The sequence below is a fragment of the Platichthys flesus genome, chromosome 15 (genome assembly GCF_949316205.1).
Source record: "Platichthys flesus chromosome 15, fPlaFle2.1, whole genome shotgun sequence".
Taxonomy (NCBI): domain Eukaryota; kingdom Metazoa; phylum Chordata; class Actinopteri; order Pleuronectiformes; family Pleuronectidae; genus Platichthys; species Platichthys flesus.
Genome location: NC_084959.1, coordinates 631,506 through 649,883, shown reverse-complemented (window position 1 = coordinate 649,883; position 18,378 = coordinate 631,506). Strand labels below are relative to the sequence as shown.

Here is an 18,378-nt window from a genome sequence, read left to right as displayed (position 1 = left end):
GCCATCTTGCCACAGGCAGCTCGCCCACCCATAACATTCTGCTGGTATCGGTACATGTACTTTTTAAATAAAAAAGATTAAAAAAAATCTTGATGTATATTTGTATAAGGGAAATCTTGTACCTATATAGAACATTATTCTATTTTTTAGAAAATAACATAATTATTCATAAGTAGTCAGTGTCATAACTACATCTCTGACGTTTGTAACAATCCGAACCGTTTAAAAATCGGTTGAGAATTTAGCAAGTTATGGTTATTTAAAAAGTACCAATTGACATGAAATAATAATGTTAGCATGTTTACTGTTAATTATCTCTGTGGGGCCCTCTAGAGGAATCCTCCAGTATCACAGGTGTTGGTGGTGACCTGAACACAAGGTGGATCACGTTGGTTCCAGTTGTTGAAGCAGCAGAATCCTGCAGGAGACGCAGCGTCCCTCGAGGACACAGCAGGTGAATCAGTGATGAACTGTACTTACGGCTCAAGGGAACGTGATCTCTCATCTGGCCCGTCTCCACACGACTCAGCGTTAATCTGCAGAGGACTGAGGAGAAGGGTCTGGAAGGAGGAGGAGGAAACAAATCCACATCTGGATCAGTCTGATAAACCTCCAGTCTCACTGCCGCTGCTGACAGAACAACCAGCATCCTGAGTCCAGAGGCATGCTGGGAAACTACTGTCTTACTGAGGTGAAGGTGAGAAGACAACTACAAATCCCAGGAAGCATTGCTGTATATAACCATATATGGGGGGAGCCGGAGGTTGTTTCAGTACCAAAGGTTAAAGATGAAAGGTTCTCAGTCCACGTCCTGTCAGATGATGAATCATCAGCATCGACCCACCGTGACCTCACCGGTCGGTTTGTGAGCTGCCGTCCATCTTGGTTTTCTGAACCACATGTAATGTGGAGGAGCAGGGGGTGGAGCCTGAATAAGAGTTCCCTGCTGGTCCATACGCAGAAGACAGGATCCAGACTCTTCCTCATTGGCTTGAGGTGGAGGTTGTTCAGGGTTGGTCTGAACCCTGGGCTCAGTGGAGAGCTACTTGTGAAGCTGTGATGTGAGCGGCTGGCAGGACGAGCTGCTGATGAACACATGGTTCCTCAGTTTAGCTGCTGAAGCTCCGTTCTGGCTCTGATTTGAGGCGTCAGGAGGATTCAGGGTCACGTCCGAGTTCGACTCCATATTTGTAGGAATATCTAAACTGAACAGTGTCGACAGAGTTTACGTTGTTTCTTCATCTCTAGTTTTCCTCTTCAGATGTTTCACTGGATCACTTCCTGCTGCTCGGAGCCTGTTGCCTGTGAATAAAGATGGCTGACACGTCGCCACGTCTTCTTGTGGTGTTGACATCTTTACGTCAGATTCTGTGCGGTAGTGATCGTAGAGTGGAGCCGTGGTCTGGTCAATGCTCCATCTGCCAACATGGAGGAGTTTACGACCTATACTGCAGTCAGCCACCAGAGGGAGATCCAGATGACTTGGCTTTACAAGCTCTTCCCTTATTTACAGTCTGTGCTGTGGCCGAATGACAAACTTCATGAAAGGATCATTCTCAGTATTTTGGTGTAAAAAGTGAGGTTCACAGGTTGGTTATATAAGGACTCAGGGCCGGCAGGTCAAGCCTCCTGAGGCCTCTGGCAGCGGCGCCCTGCAGCAGAGCGGCCTGATCTCATTAGGTTGTTTATTTTGGGTGCTTCCTTGATTCTTCCTCCAGGTCCTAAGAGGGTTAGAGAGTCCTGAGGTCTGCTCTCAGTCTGCACAGTCACTGCAGCCTGGATGTGGGCCGGCCTGCTGCTGAAGACTGTGGCCTCGCCGCCGCCCCCACGGATATCTCCCCCGTTCCCTGTCCTCGTTTCCCGCTGAGGACACAAGAGAACAACTCTGCGTCTCCTGTCATCCACCACTGAGGATCTGAGGACGTCAACTTTTCTTCTGCGGTTTGTTTCTGAAATCTCGTCTCAAAGGGACAGGATCTCGTCTTCGTCCTTTTTCTTGTCCGTCTTCGCCTCGGTTGCACCCGTCGGACCACACTCATGGGGAACCACGGCTCGAACCTGGAAGACATCCTGGCGGAGGACATGCACCACTGGTACAACAAGTTCATGAGAGAGTCTCCGTCAGGACTCATCACGCTGTTCGAGCTGAAGGCCATTCTGGACCTGAAGGGAATGAACGAGAACGCCAGCAGCTACGTGGACCAGGTGTTCTTCACCTTCGACATGGACGGGGTGCGACACACACACACACACACACACACACGTGTGCGTCCTAACCCTCAAAAAGCCAATTTAATTTGTGAGGACCAGACAAAATGTCCTCATAACTATAACTAGACATGAGCACACACACACGGACACACACACAGGTCAGTGCAGGAGGTGAAGAAGGTAGAACCTCAGAGACACGTGTGAGGATCTGTCTCCAGGACGGACACTAGTCACAGAGGACATCACAGAGATCAGAGTGTTTATCTTCTTTCTGGTTCTGACTGAACGAACACGTCTGATGATCGACAAACGTTTGTGCTTCACAGCAAAAATCCTATCGTCCTAGTTTGGAGACAAAGTCGTAAAAATCATCCGTAACGTTTCATGAGGCATGATGATGGATTGACGGAGCTCTGACCTCCGACCTCTGACCTCTGACCTCTGATCTTTTCACTACTGTTGGATCTGACATTTCTCCAGAACCAGAAGAATCTAATATTTATGACTATTTAAGTTTTTTCTTTGTTGGATCAGATTCATCAGAATCTTATCGTCTCCAGCTCCACGTTCAGGGCTGCACCTAAGCTCAGGGCCCCCAGGGGCCCCCAGCCCACTAACACTCATTACATAAACCCATCTTTATCTTTGCAAAGCGACGGTTTAATGATCAGAAAGTCAAACTTCAAAACAACAAACGGAAGATTTAAAGTTTTACTTGAGACAATCTAAGTCTATCTTATTGTTTTATTCAGATTAACTGATTATTTCTACTCTGGAGTTAGAACACATCATTTCTATGAGGAAAAGTAAAAATTGCTTTTAGGTTTATTAACACAATAATAGCGTCAATGGGTTGAAGGATAGATCCTCCAAGCAGAAGGTGTGTGGTTCGAGCCCATGTTCCCCATCTGCATGCCGAAGTGTCCTTGGGCAAAATGTTGAACCCTGAATGGTCCCCGGTGCCTCCCATGATGCACTGTGTGGATGTGTGATGGCAACTGAGCTGCAGAGTGTCATCAAGACTAGAGAAGATCTTTATAAACACAAAGTATTTGAACTATTCTGCAGAATATGAATGAATCGATCAACTGACACGTTTCTCTTCATTAAACACGTGTTCACTTTTGAACTTCTCAAGGTTTTCACATGTGAGCTGATGATGTCACTGACATGTGACCAAAAGCTTCTGTTAAAAACAAGCAAACTAAACAACAAAAACCTTTATGCTGAAGTTCTGTGCATTTATTTTCAATCAGTCAATCAAATTTGATTTGTATAGCCCATATTCACAAATCACAATTTGTCTCATAGGGCTTTAACAACCTGAGACATCCGCCAACCTTAACCCTAATTTTGAAGATTGAACCAGATACCAGATTGAATAGATATTGTATGTTTTTCTTCTGGTCTAGATTTTAAATCATTTTTTTTTTTTTTATCTTGTATTATCCTTCAGTCATTTTATTGTTTATATAAATAGATAATTTCCTTTATTGATTTGGATTGTGCTGTGGAGGTGTGATCGAGAACAAGCATGGCTGACCTGACCCCACTGGCTCCCTGACTAATTGGCTTACAGCGTTAGCATGCAGAGCTCTCCTCCCTGCTGGCTGAGGTGATGCTGAGCTAAGTGGATTCAGGAGCGTGGAGGTGAGGTCCAGTGAAGAGGTTCTGAGCTAAGTGGATTCAGGAGCCTGGAGGTGAGGTCCAGTAAAGAGGTTCTGAGCTAAGTGGATTCAGGAGCGTGGAGGTGAGGTCCAGTGAAGAGGTTCTGAGCTAAGTGGATTCAGGAGCGTGGAGGTGAGGTCCAGTGAAGAGGTTCTGAGCTAAGTGGATTCAGGAGCGTGGAGTTGAGGTCCAGTGAAGAGGTTCTGAGAGCTCTGACAGATGATGAAATCAACGTGTTTGGATCAAAACCTGCGACATAAGCAGATTGAGATTTAATGTTTTAAATACTTTAGAGTCAGCGATGAAAACATTAGTACGGTTGGTCAGCACTTCCTTTCTGTTGTCCAATCAGAGACGAGCCTTGTCAAGCGCAGGTAAAAACCCTTCTCTATGACAAGTTCATGCAGTTGTGTTCTGCGACTTGTCGTGTTCATGTCCACGCAGCTCAGACACACAAAAAACAACTTATCGTCTCTTTCACCTTCAGTTGTGTAGATAACGATTTTCACTCTGCGCTCAGAGAAGAGATGAGAAACCTAAACTATGTGTTGGTTATTATTTGAATGAGATTTACATTCAGGACAGATGATGGAACCTTGATCATGAATCAGAGTGTAACCCTGTCCTTGGTCTTCTGCAGGACGGTTACATCGACTTTGTTGAATATATCGCGGCCGTCAGTCTGATGCTGAAAGGAGAAATCAACCAGAAACTGAAGTGGTACTTCAAACTGTTTGACCAGGACGGCAACGGGAAGATCGACAAGGACGAACTGGAGACCATCTTCTCGGTAAGAGGCTCGAAGCAAAACGCACAAAGAGAACAGGCTCCGATTAAAGTTGTAACTGTAAAAATATAAATGCATGAGAACGATACTTCCAACACTTTACACACTTTAGAACATAAATGGGAAATCTGTTTAATCATGTTTTACCATTAACGTCAGTAATAAAATAACAGATGTAATCATTCACCTCAGCTAACTCTTGGTTGTACTCTGTTCATGGGTATTATATCGATAGTAATTCAAAATGGATAAGAAAATAAATGTAACTTTGCTGTGGAGAGAGTTTGTCCCACTTCTCTTTGCAGAATCGTTAATTCAAACAAACTTGATGGTTTCAAAAAGTCTTGTGGGTCACAATGTGAGACCAGTCGTTGTGTCGTGTGTCTCCCATGATGCCCTTGAGACCAGTGTCTTTCTCCCTGTGGAACCTTCACCAGATCCTTAGATGCTCACCTGGGGTTTGGCCAGTTGATCCTGGAAAGTTTCACTTCTAATTACACCACTCATTTGTAGACAAGGTTCTCATTGGTTCCCAGAGACTCAGTGGGGACTTTGTGATCCTGTCCGAGGACTTGTTCTGAATTTCTTTAGTTCGCAGTTTCATCTGATGCTTTTCTGGACCTTCAGTCTACTTCACATTGTCAGGTTCTAATTAAGTGTTCAGATTGAACAGGTCTCAGTAATCCAGTCAGGTGTCACAGGGAAGCCCATCATCATTTCAGTTCGGGGGTTTGGTTGATTTCCTAAAGGAGGGGGCTTTTTCACAGCACTTTAAAGATTCTGATTCCGATGAGGTGTCCATTCAGATTATAGAGCCATCCCCTGAACCTGACCTTCTGTCCAGAAACGACTCCTCTGAGTAAAGCCACGCTGAATCAGCAGTAATGAAGCTGCTCCCACGGAAAACTGGGCTGGATTAACTCTGGAATTAGGTGAGTGCTAATCTGCTGAATGAGCTCAGGAAGGAGTCAGTGACTCCAACCCAGAGGAGGACGTCATCCCAGTCTGAAAGCTAGAGTCCAGTCTGAAGATCAAGGTCCAGTCTGAGGACGAAATTAGTCAAGCACTAATCTGCTGAATGAGCTGCAAGCCAGAGGAGGACGTCATCCCAGTCTGAGGACCAGGATCCAGACTTTTACAATTTCTCTCTTTCCTTAGTCCAATAGAGATTCTGGCCCAACGATCCAATAAACCCAAGTCATCAAAATAAAGTTCAGATTATGAATTTTAAAAGTTGTTTTAAACCTTAAACACCAAGTAGAGCCGGACCTCCTGATCAGTTGTTTCGTTTGTGTGTCTCCCCCTGCAGGCCATCCAGGACATCACACGGAACAGAGACATCGGCCCAGAAGAGATCGTCTCGATCATATTTGAGAAGATTGACGTGAACGGAGAAGGTAAAGAGATCTAAGTCAAATAAAGGTATAAAAATCTAACTAGCCCAATTAAAACCCTTCATCTGTCTTCACCCTCTGACCAGGTGAGTTGACGCTTGAGGAGTTCATCGAAGGAGCCAGAGACCACGAGGACATAATGGACATGCTGAAGAACCTAATGGACCTGACCCCAGTTTTACTCATCATCGTGGAGGGGCGGGCGGGTTGAGAGCGCAGGGCCGGAGCTGCAGAGGGACCACAAAGACTGAAGCAGAACCTTCTCCCAAAAGAATCCATGGACCCTCACCCCTTCGAGAAGAGAGAGACTTGCTCTACCCTTTCTGCTGTTTGCTGGTCTGGACGAGGCAGCAGGAAGCAACAGGTGCTGAAAACATCAAACATTTTTGACAGCCTAGAATTGGTTGTCCAGACTCCGCACATCCAACTGTCCCTCGTCCTCTTCGTCCTCATCGTCCCCCGGTGTCAGGTTGGAAAGGGAACAACGATTTCTAAAGACTCTGTGTCCATCTGAACTGTCTGTCCTCTCAGGTCAGTTCCTTCAAATCCAGTCAAACACAAAAGACTCGTTCTGAGACAGAAGTGGTCCAAATGAGTAGGAGTTGAGATCCGTTTCTCAGATTGGATTGTTATTCTGTGGTCTCATGACCCCAGACTTCATTCATAGATAATAACTCCTTTTCTAACAGCTGGATTATAGACTTTTGGATTTGTAGAAAAACATCGTATTCATCAAACTGACTCTGGTTCCATCATGGAGCAGTAGTATCGAAACCTTCCTGTCCAGACCCGGCGAAAAATCTTCAGCCTGGATTTTAGTGAAACCTGTTTAAAAGGAGCCATTTCTACGTTAGCATTATCGGTACGTAGCTAATGTTAGCATTAGCATCACTCGACATATAAATCTTTCAGCAGCAGACAATATTCCAATTTCTGTCTCTGGATATAAAACCACAGCTTCATCAGTTTGTTCTGTTTCTGTCACTTCGTTCCTCACACGGTGATCGACTGGCGATCAAGTGATTTCATATCAAAACAAACTGAATCAATGTCCTTCCGGATATTACCCATGATCCTCTGCTTCCTGAACCTGCAGAGCTGCAGCTGTATCACATCCACCACCTCTGTTCAGAAGTCTTCATGGTTTAAAGTTTCCTGCTGAATCCTGGAGATAAACTCTGGTTTTTAATAACTTCTGAGTCTTTTTAACTGATCTCAGTTCAGCTTCACTCTTCAGCTGCAGCTGGTGGGGACAGTTGGAGCTGTGACTCTCACAGAAACCAGATCAGTTTCAGACAGAGTTTCTCACAGTGAAGAGCAGTGCATGCTGGGAGTCGGCGTTGATCCTCTTAATGCTGTAAAAGGTTCAGCAGCCTGAGCCGTAATGGAGCAGATCTACAGACAGTTTCAGCCCCACACAGGTTTACATCTCAAGAGCGAAGCAGCAGGAGGACGAGAACCTCCAAACACAATCAAACTGGAGTTCTTGCATTTTATAATTTACTCCATTTTAAATATATAAACAGAAAATTCTCTTTCCTCTCTGGTTTCCACAGCAGTGAAGTCAAGGGCAGAATAATCCTCAACAACCTGCTCTGGAATCAGGCCAAACCAGGCCAAACCAGGCCAAACCAGGCTAAACCAGGCCAATCAAGGTCACCAGGGCCACCCAGGGGAGACGAGTTTAAAGAAGCAGCTGAATTATTAGGTGAATGGTTTCAGGTCTGACAATGAAATAAACTCTGAATCAACTCAGTTAGTTAATAAAATAAAAGTTCTTCATTTAAAACCTAGCGTCGTCAAACTCAACCAAGATTTTCAAGTTCAGAGGTGAAGTTAACACTTTGTGTCTGAAGGAATTCCCCCAACCAGCAGCTCCAAAGAGCAGGAGACTCCGCTGGCTGCCTCCGGAGAAGAACCTTCATCTGTCATTTGAGTGTTACCTTCTTACTTTTATCAGATGACCAGGGGGACGGGGTCGGGACCAGGGGGACGGGGTCGGGACCAGGGGGACGGGGTCGGGACCAGGGGGACGGGGTCGGGACCAGGGGGGCGGGGTCGGGACGAGGGGGACGGGGTCGGGACCAGGGGGACGGGGTCGGGACCAGGGGGGCGGGGTCGGACCAGGGGGACGGGGTCGGGACCAGGGGGACGGGGTCGGGACCAGGGGGACGGGGTCGGGACGAGGGTGACGGGGTCGGGACCAGGGGGACGGGGTCGGGACCAGGGGGACGGGGTCGGGACCAGGGGGACGGGGTCGGGACGAGGGGGACGGGGTCGGGACCAGGGGGACGGGGTCGGGACGAGGGTGACGGGGTCGGGACCAGGGGGACGGGGTCGGGACCAGGGGGACGGGGTCGGGACCAGGGGGACGGGGTCGGGACGAGGGGGACGGGGTCGGGACCAGGGGGACGGGGTCGGGACGAGGGTGACGGGGTCGGGACCAGGGGGACGGGGTCGGGACCAGGGGGACGGGGTCGGGACCAGGGAGCGTGTGAACTGATGAAGAACTCGCACTTAATGGAACAGAAGAGGAAAAGAGACGAGGCCACTTTGTCCTTAAAGCTGCTAAACTGATAATAGTTACAATACAGTCCGATCTGAGCATAGATTGTGAATCAATGACCCAAAGTAAAGATGGACGACACGTCTTCACTTCCTCCAAACTTTAAGCCACAACTTCTCACCATCTTTGTGCAGTAGTGAATAAACGTCTACTTTGACTTTAGTTTGGTTCATGTCCCATCTGCTAACACGGAGGAGGAGGGGTTTATAACCAATACCAATACTTCGTCCATCTTTATTTACGATGTGTGCATTTGACATGCAGGTTAGCATCAACGCTAACACTTTGTATTGTGCAATAGTTCATTCTAACTGATCATGTCTTGTGTTGCCTTATCAATAAAGTTTTTAAACCAACTGTGTCTTTAATTTGAACTTTGACTTCAGACATCGAACTAAACAAACCATCAGACTCAAACACGTCATCGGATGCTAGCAGCCAAACAGCTAACGACAAATAATCACAAACACCAACGTGACAGTTTCTTCTTTATTTGAAAATATAGAAAAATATCATCATCATCATCATCATCATCATCATCAGCGTTTCACTTCCTCTTTGGTTCACGTGGCTTTTTATTATAAACATGACTGACAGGTCGTTTCATTCACTTGATGTGACATCATAGTTTGTACAGATGATGTCACCGCTTGTCAGTCTTTTGTGTGCTTCAGTTTTCACTGACCTCTGACCCCTGACCTCTGACCCCTGACAGACCTTTATTGTTGATTATCAGCTGTCACAGAACGGATGGAGTCTCAGTAACAGCTGTTTGATCCAGAGACTGACGAATCAGAGCAGTCGATGTGATCCTCTGGAGAACAGACGTCTCACTCTGCTGCAGCTTGTGACGACAGAATGTTTACGGAGGTGAAGCAGAGTGACGCCTCTTCACACAGTTAGGTTTCGTTGCAGCTGATGTGAATTGTGAAGTTTGTCACTTTAGCCACTGAAGGCGTGTCTGACGATGTTTGGTCAAGTTCCAGAGGAAGACAAGTTTTTGTGTTTTTGTAAATACGAGCGTCGCCTCCTCTGACTGGAGGACAGCAGCTGGTGTCAGTGTCTTGTAGGTGTCTTGGGGATCTAACCAGCAACCTCTCGACCACTCAACGCCGTCTCACAACTGTTTGGACTTCTCCCGACTCAGCAGACTGACGTACAGACGCAGGAAGGAGTAACAGACGCCCAGGGAGCAGTACACCGACGTCACCAGCAGGGGGAGGAAGGGCAGCTTCTGTTGCCACGGTGACAGAGGGAAGAGGACTTCGCAGACGATTGCCACGGCAACCAGACCGAGCAAGAAGACAACCTCCAGGGGGCGCAACACAGAGCCGCTGAGGGGCAGGAAGTAATCTGATTACTGAATCGGTTACATCAGGATTGATCGATCAGTCAAATGTAGAGTGTTCCTGTGTGTGTTTGTGTGTGTGTGTGTGTGTTTACCTGTGTGTGTTTGTGTGTGTGTTTACCTGTGTGTGTGTGTGTGTGTGTTTGTGTGTGTGTGTGTTCCTGTGTGTGTGTGTTTGTGTTCTTGTGTGTGTGTGTTTGCCTGTGTGTGTGTGTTTGTGTGTGTGTGTGTGTTTGTGTTCCTGTGTGTGTGTGTTTACCTGTGTGTGTGTGTGTGTGTTTGTGTTCCTGTGTGTGTGTGTTTACCTGTGTGTGTGTGTGTGTGTTTGTGTGTGTGTTTGTGTTCCTGTGTGTGTGTGTGTGTGTGTTGCTGTGTGTGTGTGTGTTTGTGTTCCTGTGTGAGTGTGTGTTCCTGTGTGTGTGTGTGTGTGTGTGTGTGTTTACCTGTGTGTGTGTGTTCCTGTGTGTGTGTGTGTTTGTGTTCCTGTGTGTGCGTGTTTACCTGTTTGTGTGTGTGTGTGTGTGTATGTGTGTGTGTGTGTGTGTGTGTGTTTACCTGTGCAGTTTCCTCAGCGCAGTGAAAGAGTAAATGGTAAAAATCAGCATCAGAAGGACTTTGATTGGCAGCTCTGAAACAGGAAGTGACATCAGTTTGATCACAGTCAGACAAAAATCAGGAGGAAACAGCGTCACCTGACATAACACACCAATCGCACAACAGTCACACAGCAACACACAATCTGACAGAGCTGAAACATGTACCAAAAACAAGATGAGGTGTAAGTGTCATGTGACCCGCGTGTCGGCTGCGTTTACCTGCGGGGGTGAAGAGCAGTGGGAACAGCGAGTAATGGCCTGTGGTCGTCAGAACCAGGAAGATCCCAGCATCCTCTCTGCTCTCAACCGCCAGGATGCTTCAGAGGAAAAAACACACAAACGATTGTGTTCAAACGAAGGTCGAGACTTCGATGACTTCATCTTTCATTCATCTACTTTTTGTTTGTAACAGTTGTTTAACTCTGCGTCTGCCCGGCTGGCGTCCTGCAGCCAATCAGCTTCTCATCGTTTCCTGACGACGCTTCAGGGCGGTGACGCTAACCTCGTGGTCATGTGACTACCGGGGGTCGTACCAGGCCAAGTAGGAAGTGATTTTAAACTTCTTTGCACTAAACAAAACTCAAACTAAGGCAGTGTGAGATCTCAGGTAGTGAGTCGGCGCCGACCTCAGAGGCAGGATGGCGATGAGGACAGCCTTCTCGTGGACGTGCCATCCGAACAGGAAGGAGCCCAGAGCGCAGAGCAGCAGGCAGCGCAGAAAACCTCGAGCGCCACGAGGACGCCACCAGATGGACGCTACCGCCGGCTTCAGAGGTGCAGAGGACAGAAACAAAGATAAACGTGACTCTGAGAACATACAGTGCACTAATCAGGGAGTCGGATGAAAACTTGATTTTAAATCCTGTCTCAGTTAATTTGTTCTCACGCACCAGGATGGAGAGAAGAGTGCAGACGAGTGTGACGGAGGGAGAGACGGAGGGAAGGACCGAGTGTTGAACCTCCTGAACCAGGCCGCCCGTCATGGAGGCTCGAGGAAGCTGCGTCTCGTCCAGCAGCTTCAGACCGACGCCTGAAAACAATCATCAAACTAAACTCAGCTCAAAACCAATCAAACATGTTTCCTTCATCTGAAAACATTTAGTTAAAACCATTTTCCACATCTTTGATTTCCTCCTGTGTGAAACAGACGTGATGTGTGTAGCTATAGAGCAGGGGTGTCCAAACTACGGCCCGTGGGCCATCTGCGGGCCGTAGTTTGGACACCCCTGCTAGGGAGGAACTGTTGTGGATGTTGATTGGTCGATGACAGCTGCCAAAAGCTCTGAATGTGCACAGCGCCCCCTGTGGCAGAGGAGACAGTAAGAAGCAGCTTGACCATCTGCTCTCTGCCGTTAAGGACCTCCGGCCTTTGTCTGCGCCGGTGGATTCAATGACCGGGACAGCGGACGTCCCAGTGCAGCGGGGGCCAACTGAATTTATAGACCGGGGGGGGGGAATTCGGAGAGACGGACCCCAACCCAATCAGACAGGACGTCATGAGGAGGCGGAGTCTCACCGAGCGTCGCCAGGCTCTTGTCCAGCACGTTGTAGAGGGCCCAGACGTTTGGGGCCCAGTAGGCGTGGCAGAGGCCCCGCTTGAAGGGGAAGAGACGAGACAGGACCTGCGGCAGCTGACCCTGGAACAGACGCCACGTGACGACAACATCAATCCCTGGTCATACACACACTTCCTGGATTTTAAGTCGACAAAGTAAAATGTTCCTTTAACTCATTTATGTACAAAAAGTGATTTGTCTGTTTCAAACGTGGTAACGTCACCGCCCACTTCCTTCATGGTGGCATGGCTCCTCATCTATACCACCACTAGAGGGCAGCACAGAACGGTGAGCTCTTGTGAACAACAACATGGTGGCGGTGGAGGAGGCTGCAAAGGCGTCCGCGTTGCAAACCTGTTTGTCCCGGAGGTCGAAACCCGGGGACAGGGACATTTCTTGGTGTTCTCGCTGGAACTATTGTTACACTGCCCCCCCATGATTTCCGGTGGTACTGCTGTTTTGTGTTTGATCCGGAGCGGACGAGCACAAACAGATGAACTGGAGAGAGAGTACGAAGAGAGGGAGTGAGACCTGTGAGACTCTCACCATCATAATAAAGGGACCGAAGGACAGAGCGCAGACGCTCGCCACGATGGTTCCCAGACCAATCAGACGCCGCAGGCTGAAGCTCGTCCACCTCACAGAACCGTCTGAAAAAGAAAACCAGTCACAGCAGAACCAGTGAGGAGAACCGTAAATCCAGTTTAGGTTTGAATGTTGTGAAAACTAGTTGGTAACCTTTACTGAGGCTAACTTCTCTTGACTATTTATACGACAAAAACGTTGTTCTTTAATGTCCTGACCATACACTCAACAACATGACATGACATCATCTGGAGCGCCCCCTGGTGGCTAACTGCAGTACACGTCACGGACCTCCTCCATGTTAGCAGAGAGGACATGGACCGAACGAAAAAATAAAAGTAGATGTTTCTGTCAATTCAGTTCATACTGTGTGTGTGTTTGTGTGTGTGTGTGTGTGTGTGTGTGTGTGTGTGTGTGTGTGTGTGTGTGTGTGTGTGTGTGTGTGTGTGTGTGTGTGTGTGTGTCATACCTTTGTTGTCCTCAGTGAAGCAGTAACTCCTCAGCAGGAAGATGCCGTAGGCTGGAGCCACATACAGGTAGATGTGCTTCAGGTTGAGCAGGATGGAGAAAAGTAGCGCCCCCTGTAGGTGCTGAGACTTTTGCAACATAAAAAAAACACACAACGTGAAACGGTGATTTATATGCCACAAAATATTAAAGATGAAAATAACAGAAAACCATGAACAGTGTTTGTGAGCGTGATGTTCAGACCTGCAGGTGTTTGGACAGCGACAGCAGCAGGAAACCAAACAGGAAGCCGTTATACTGGAAGTGAACGTCTGAGTGTCAGGTCAAAGGTCATTTCTACAAACTGATGTGACCATGGAAAATGAAAGGTTTCACATTGAACATATCAAACCTAGAAGCACAAACAAACATACTCTACATTTAGAATAAACTGTTTTGAGAGCAGTGGGAGGAGCGAGCGGCTGAGCTGAGGATACGGTCGAGGATGAGGAGGCCGAAGTTGAAGAGCAGCAGGACGGCGAGGACGAAGGACGGACGGCTCAGGACGTCCCGAGAGCCTTTCTGCTCCTGAACGCACCTGCAGCACCTGGACCACGGCACAGCCAATCACAACCAATGTTTCAAACTGTTACTGTTTATTCTATTTAAGACCAATCCTCCTGATCGCCCCCTGGTGGCTTACTGCAGAATAGATCCAAAACTGCTCCATGTTAGCAGATGGGACACGGACAACAAACATTATACATCACAGTCAAAATAAATGTTTCTCAAATGGTTTCTGTCTTTTTAGGTAGTTGTCAACATTGGATTAAAGCTGGAACTGACTCCTGATTGGTTTAGCTCGTGTGTGGGCGGGACCCAGAGATGATGTCATGTTACTCACTCTCTGGCACCGAAAGCAAAAACCAGGTCTGTGAAGATGACGGACAGCCTCTGAAAGAGAACCGTGGACGAGCTGGCGTAGTTCAGATTCTCCACCTGCAGCATGTCTCTGTCAAAGTGCTGCGCCACCTGGGACAGGCCGAACTCGAACCAGGCGAACAGGGGGGGGTAGTCCAGGGTCCACACGGACGAGTTCTGCAGAACACAGAAGATCCGTCACCACAACAAAGAGGCGTCGACCCGGTGATGAGCTCAGAGGCTCGTGGATCCACTGACCTCATGGTACCACCTGGACACCGGCAGGCTGTGTGTGATCGCCAGCCAGTTCCTGTGCACCTCAAAGTCTGTGGAGTGACTGACACACACACACACACACACATCAAACTCCATCTACACAAACATACACTAAACACATTAATACAGTTCTAACGTTGTTAGAATCTACACACACGTCTCTGTTAACGAGATTTAAATAAAGACTTCATTTAAGCAGTTAGCCAGATGCTAATCGGAAATAAACACTGTCTCTGTGTGTGTGTGTGTGTCTGTCTCTGTCTGTGTGTAAGTGTGTGTGTGTGTGTCTGCTCAGTTTTTGTGTCGGTGTCTGTCTCTGTGTGTGTCCGTGCGTGTGTGGCTGTGTGCATACGTGTTTGTCTTTGTGTCTCAGTGTTTGTGTGTCTTTGTGTGTCTGCTCAGTTTGTGTGTTTGTTCAGTGTGTGTGTGTGTGTATGTGTGTGTGTCTGTCTCTGTGTCTCTCTGTCTCTGTGTGTGTCTGTGTGTGACTCACTATGAAGTGATGAACACACTCTTCAACAGAGAAACTCCAAACACTAAAGCAGGAAACCAGCGGCCGCTGACACACTCCGCCGCCGCCATGACACCCGGAAGGTTCCCTTTCAAAACAACTTTATTGACAGCTCCGTGCAGGACAGTGACAATAATCCGCTGTTGGGTCCTAGCTCCAGTTCGTTTTGACACTTAACGTTAAGAGTATTGAAATAGATTGTTTAATCAATATATGTCATTATATGATGTAGTTGAATTATGATAATAATTATTGATGCATTCATGTCGCACCTGATAAATGTGTCGTTAATTCAAGTCCCTTCATCTACTGCTGTGTTCGTCAATTAACTTCACCTATTTATTAATCATTGAATTATAATTGATCTGAATCAGTGCAAATCTGTTAACTGTTAAATGTTTGTGACGTCATAAAACACAACAGTATTTCAGAGAATAAACAGAAGCAACTGTAGTATATCTACTATTAGGTAAACTGTAGTATAACTACTACTAGATAAACTATAGTGTAACTGCTACTAGATAAACTGTAATATATCTACTACTAGATACACTGTAGTATAACTACTACTAGATAAACTGTAGTATATCTACTACTAGGTGACTACAGTACATGGGTAGATATATCTTCAACCACTGGAGGACGCTGTCTCATTAGCTCGAGCAGTGAAGTGAGAATTCCGAGTGTTCCTGAAGGGTGACCTGACCGTCTCCTGTTACGTCACAGTGTTTCCGGTCTGTTCCACGATCAGCTGATCGTCAGTTTTCTCACTTTGCTCAAACTTGTAAACACTGCAGCTTCCGGATGCACGCGCTGCGGAGGTTCCACCTGTGGGGGTTTCGAACCCGGAGACGTGAGTCCGACTCCAGCTGATTACTCTCTTGGAATACTGGAGTAATCTATTACTGTTAGACTTACACACTGGTCAGTTGAAATAATAATATTCGTGTGTGTGTGTGTGTGTGTTTGTGTGTGTGTGTGTGTGTGTGTGTGTGTGTGTGTGTGTGTGTGTGTGTGTGTGCGTGTGTGTGTGTGTGACAGATTTCCACTTGACAGCCCCTGCATTGACCTTTGACCTGAGAAAAGTTGAACTGACGCCTCTGGAGCAGCGAAAGCTCACGTTCGATTCCCACACCATGGTGACAGAGCTGGAGCAGAGCGGTGAGGACACACTGACAGGAAGTACATCACAGTACTGTTGTGACATCACTTCCTAGTGATGTCAAGATGATGTATCACAGTGGTGCAGTGAGAGCCATCAGTCAGTTCAGCTGCTTTTATTTTGAAAGAACAGGATCTGATCCCAGTGTCTCCAGTAAACATGGAGTTTCTTTGTTTCAGGTTTTGAGAAGCGTCAGGCCGAGCTGGTCGTCTCCGCGCTGGTGACTCTGACCACGGCCAACATCGACATCGTTTACAGAGACATGGTGACCAAGTCCCACCAGGTAGGACGCAGGTCAGAGGTCAGAGGTCAGAGCAGGTACTGAGTCAATCTTCTCATGCGTGTGACTTTCAGGAAATCGCTCTGCAGCAGATTGTGGCTCATCTGGACTCCATCAGGAAGGACATGGTGATCCTGGAGAAGAGCGAGTTCGCCAACCTGCGGTCTGAAAACATGGTAACACAACACGCACAGCCACACTGTAACACAACACGTACAGCCACACTGTAACACAACACGTACAACCACACTGTAACACAACACGTACAACCACACTGTAACACAACACGTACAACCACACTGTAACACAACACGTACAACCACACTGTAACACAACACGTACAACCACACTGTAACACAACACGTACAACCACACTGTAACACAACACGTACAACCACACTGTAACACAACACGCACAGCCACACTGTAACACAACACGTACAACCACACTGTAACACAACACGTACAGCCACACTGTAACACAACACGTACAGCCACACTGTAACCTGTGGTAACACAACACGTACAGCCACACTGTAACACAACACGTACAACCACACTGTAACACAACACTTACAACCAGACTGTAACACAACACGTACAACCACACTGTAACCTATGATAACACAACACGTACAACCACACTGTAACGTATGGTAACACAACACGTAACGTATCCTGTGACACAACACTCTGTACACCACTGTTGTGTTATTTCTAACAATGGACACACTTTCTTTATTCCACTGTGCGCCACCTGCTGGACAGAAAATGAAGCGCGAGCTGGAGCAGCTGTGGAACCGACTGAAGGTACAAACTCTTTGCTGACGGATCTGGAAGCTGCACAGGTGCGATCTGATGAACCCGTTCTCTGTTCAGGAGGAGACGCAGAGAGTCCGAGCTGAAAGCAAACTGGACATCAACCTGGAGAGCAGCAGGATGTCCGACATGGTGAGTCGGTCAGTGAACGCATCGTGTACACGAGTCAGTGAACGCATCATGAGTGTAACTCTGTGTTCTTGTGTCAGTTCACTGAACAGGAGAAGAAACTGATGGAGACCACGTCAGAGTTCCATCACAAGGTGAAGCAACCGGATCGTAAAATGATAACACCACTGTAATATTACTGTAATATTACTGTAGTATTACTATTATACTGAAATACTTCGGTTATACTCTAAACTACTGTGCTGGTTGAACTTTGACCGGACGTCTCCTCGTCTCATCTTCAGAAAGTCGACCTGGAAAACGACAACATGGAGATCAACAAGAAGATCGACCTGCAGGTGGCGTCACTCAAAACTCTGCTGGAGTCTCTGAAACTGGAGACGGTCACCTACCTGGCAGGTAACTTACAGAGTAATCAGAGTAATCAGAGTAACTTCAGTAACTAATAGTTGTCCTGTTCCGCCTCAGCGACCGTGTTCTCGTGTCTCGCCCTCGCTCTCGGTGTCTACAGACTGTGGAGGTGAAGACCTGGAGCTGGTTTAATAAAGTGAAAGTACACAAACACTCTCAGCTTCGTGTACTTTTATTTATAGTGAAGTATTTTTTCACAAAATATTTTTTATTAAATGAACATCGCTATTTTTTAGAGGAAAATGATTTGCATTCCTTCCAGCTAGATTAGACTCCGGATTTACTCTATGGCAAAGACAAGGCATTTACAGATTTAAAGATATGTATATAAACAGTATTTTTGTAGCTCTGATGACTTAGCCTCCCTCGCTCTAGCCTGTTTCGTTTTTTCCAAGTCCGCCACTTCCTTCAACATCATGACCCCAACTTTCCATATTGACCATCACCTTCTGGTTTAGATGATCTGTTAGAAACTACCTTCAGCTTTAAAGGACTTGTTTCAAGAATCAATAACTGTATATCCTCTTTCAAAAATACAACTCTTGCAAAGATCAAGGCAGCTTGGGTGGATGAGCTGGGAGAGGACTTGGAAGAAGACGTTTGGGACAGTGCTTTACTAAGAGTGAATGACAGCTCTTCATGTGCCAGATTAAGCATAATGCAGTTTAAGATCTTACATCGCATCCACTACTCCAAAGCCAGAGTAGTGCT

The 18,378-nt window shown here is 47.0% G+C and overlaps 4 protein-coding genes across 4 annotated transcripts; 3 read left to right on the top strand and 1 right to left on the bottom strand.

The window, feature by feature from the left end:
• The first annotated feature begins 1,753 nt into the window (after positions 1-1,753).
• On the top strand, positions 1,754-8,037 carry guca1d (guanylate cyclase activator 1d). Its single transcript, XM_062405393.1, has 4 exons — positions 1,754-2,232; positions 4,520-4,669; positions 5,976-6,063; positions 6,147-8,037. Exons 1-4 carry the CDS (start codon positions 2,038-2,040, stop codon positions 6,269-6,271), a joined length of 558 nt encoding a protein of 185 aa, XP_062261377.1. The 5' UTR covers positions 1,754-2,037; the 3' UTR covers positions 6,272-8,037.
• Positions 8,021-8,563, top strand: LOC133969811 (putative per-hexamer repeat protein 5). Its single transcript, XM_062406509.1, has one exon. The coding sequence runs from the start codon at positions 8,021-8,023 to the stop codon at positions 8,561-8,563; it is 543 nt and encodes a 180-aa protein (XP_062262493.1).
• Positions 8,564-9,101: 538 nt separating this feature from the next.
• Positions 9,102-14,953, bottom strand: alg8 (ALG8 alpha-1,3-glucosyltransferase). The gene is made up of 13 exons (XM_062405392.1): positions 14,849-14,953; positions 14,338-14,416; positions 14,063-14,256; positions 13,656-13,765; positions 13,423-13,490; positions 13,181-13,307; positions 12,673-12,776; positions 12,087-12,207; positions 11,461-11,600; positions 11,197-11,336; positions 10,790-10,887; positions 10,530-10,602; positions 9,102-9,960 (listed from the first exon to the last, which is right to left on the bottom strand). Exons 1-13 carry the CDS (start codon positions 14,935-14,937, stop codon positions 9,744-9,746), a joined length of 1,560 nt encoding a protein of 519 aa, XP_062261376.1. The 5' UTR covers positions 14,938-14,953; the 3' UTR covers positions 9,102-9,743.
• A 608-nt stretch (positions 14,954-15,561) lies between these two features.
• On the top strand, positions 15,562-17,820 carry ccdc90b (coiled-coil domain containing 90B). The gene is made up of 9 exons (XM_062405390.1): positions 15,562-15,719; positions 15,908-16,027; positions 16,208-16,311; positions 16,383-16,484; positions 17,077-17,118; positions 17,188-17,259; positions 17,337-17,390; positions 17,541-17,655; positions 17,725-17,820. The coding sequence occupies exons 1-9, from the start codon at positions 15,671-15,673 to the stop codon at positions 17,778-17,780; spliced, it is 714 nt and encodes a 237-aa protein (XP_062261374.1). The 5' UTR covers positions 15,562-15,670; the 3' UTR covers positions 17,781-17,820.
• The last annotated feature ends 558 nt before the right edge of the window (positions 17,821-18,378 follow it).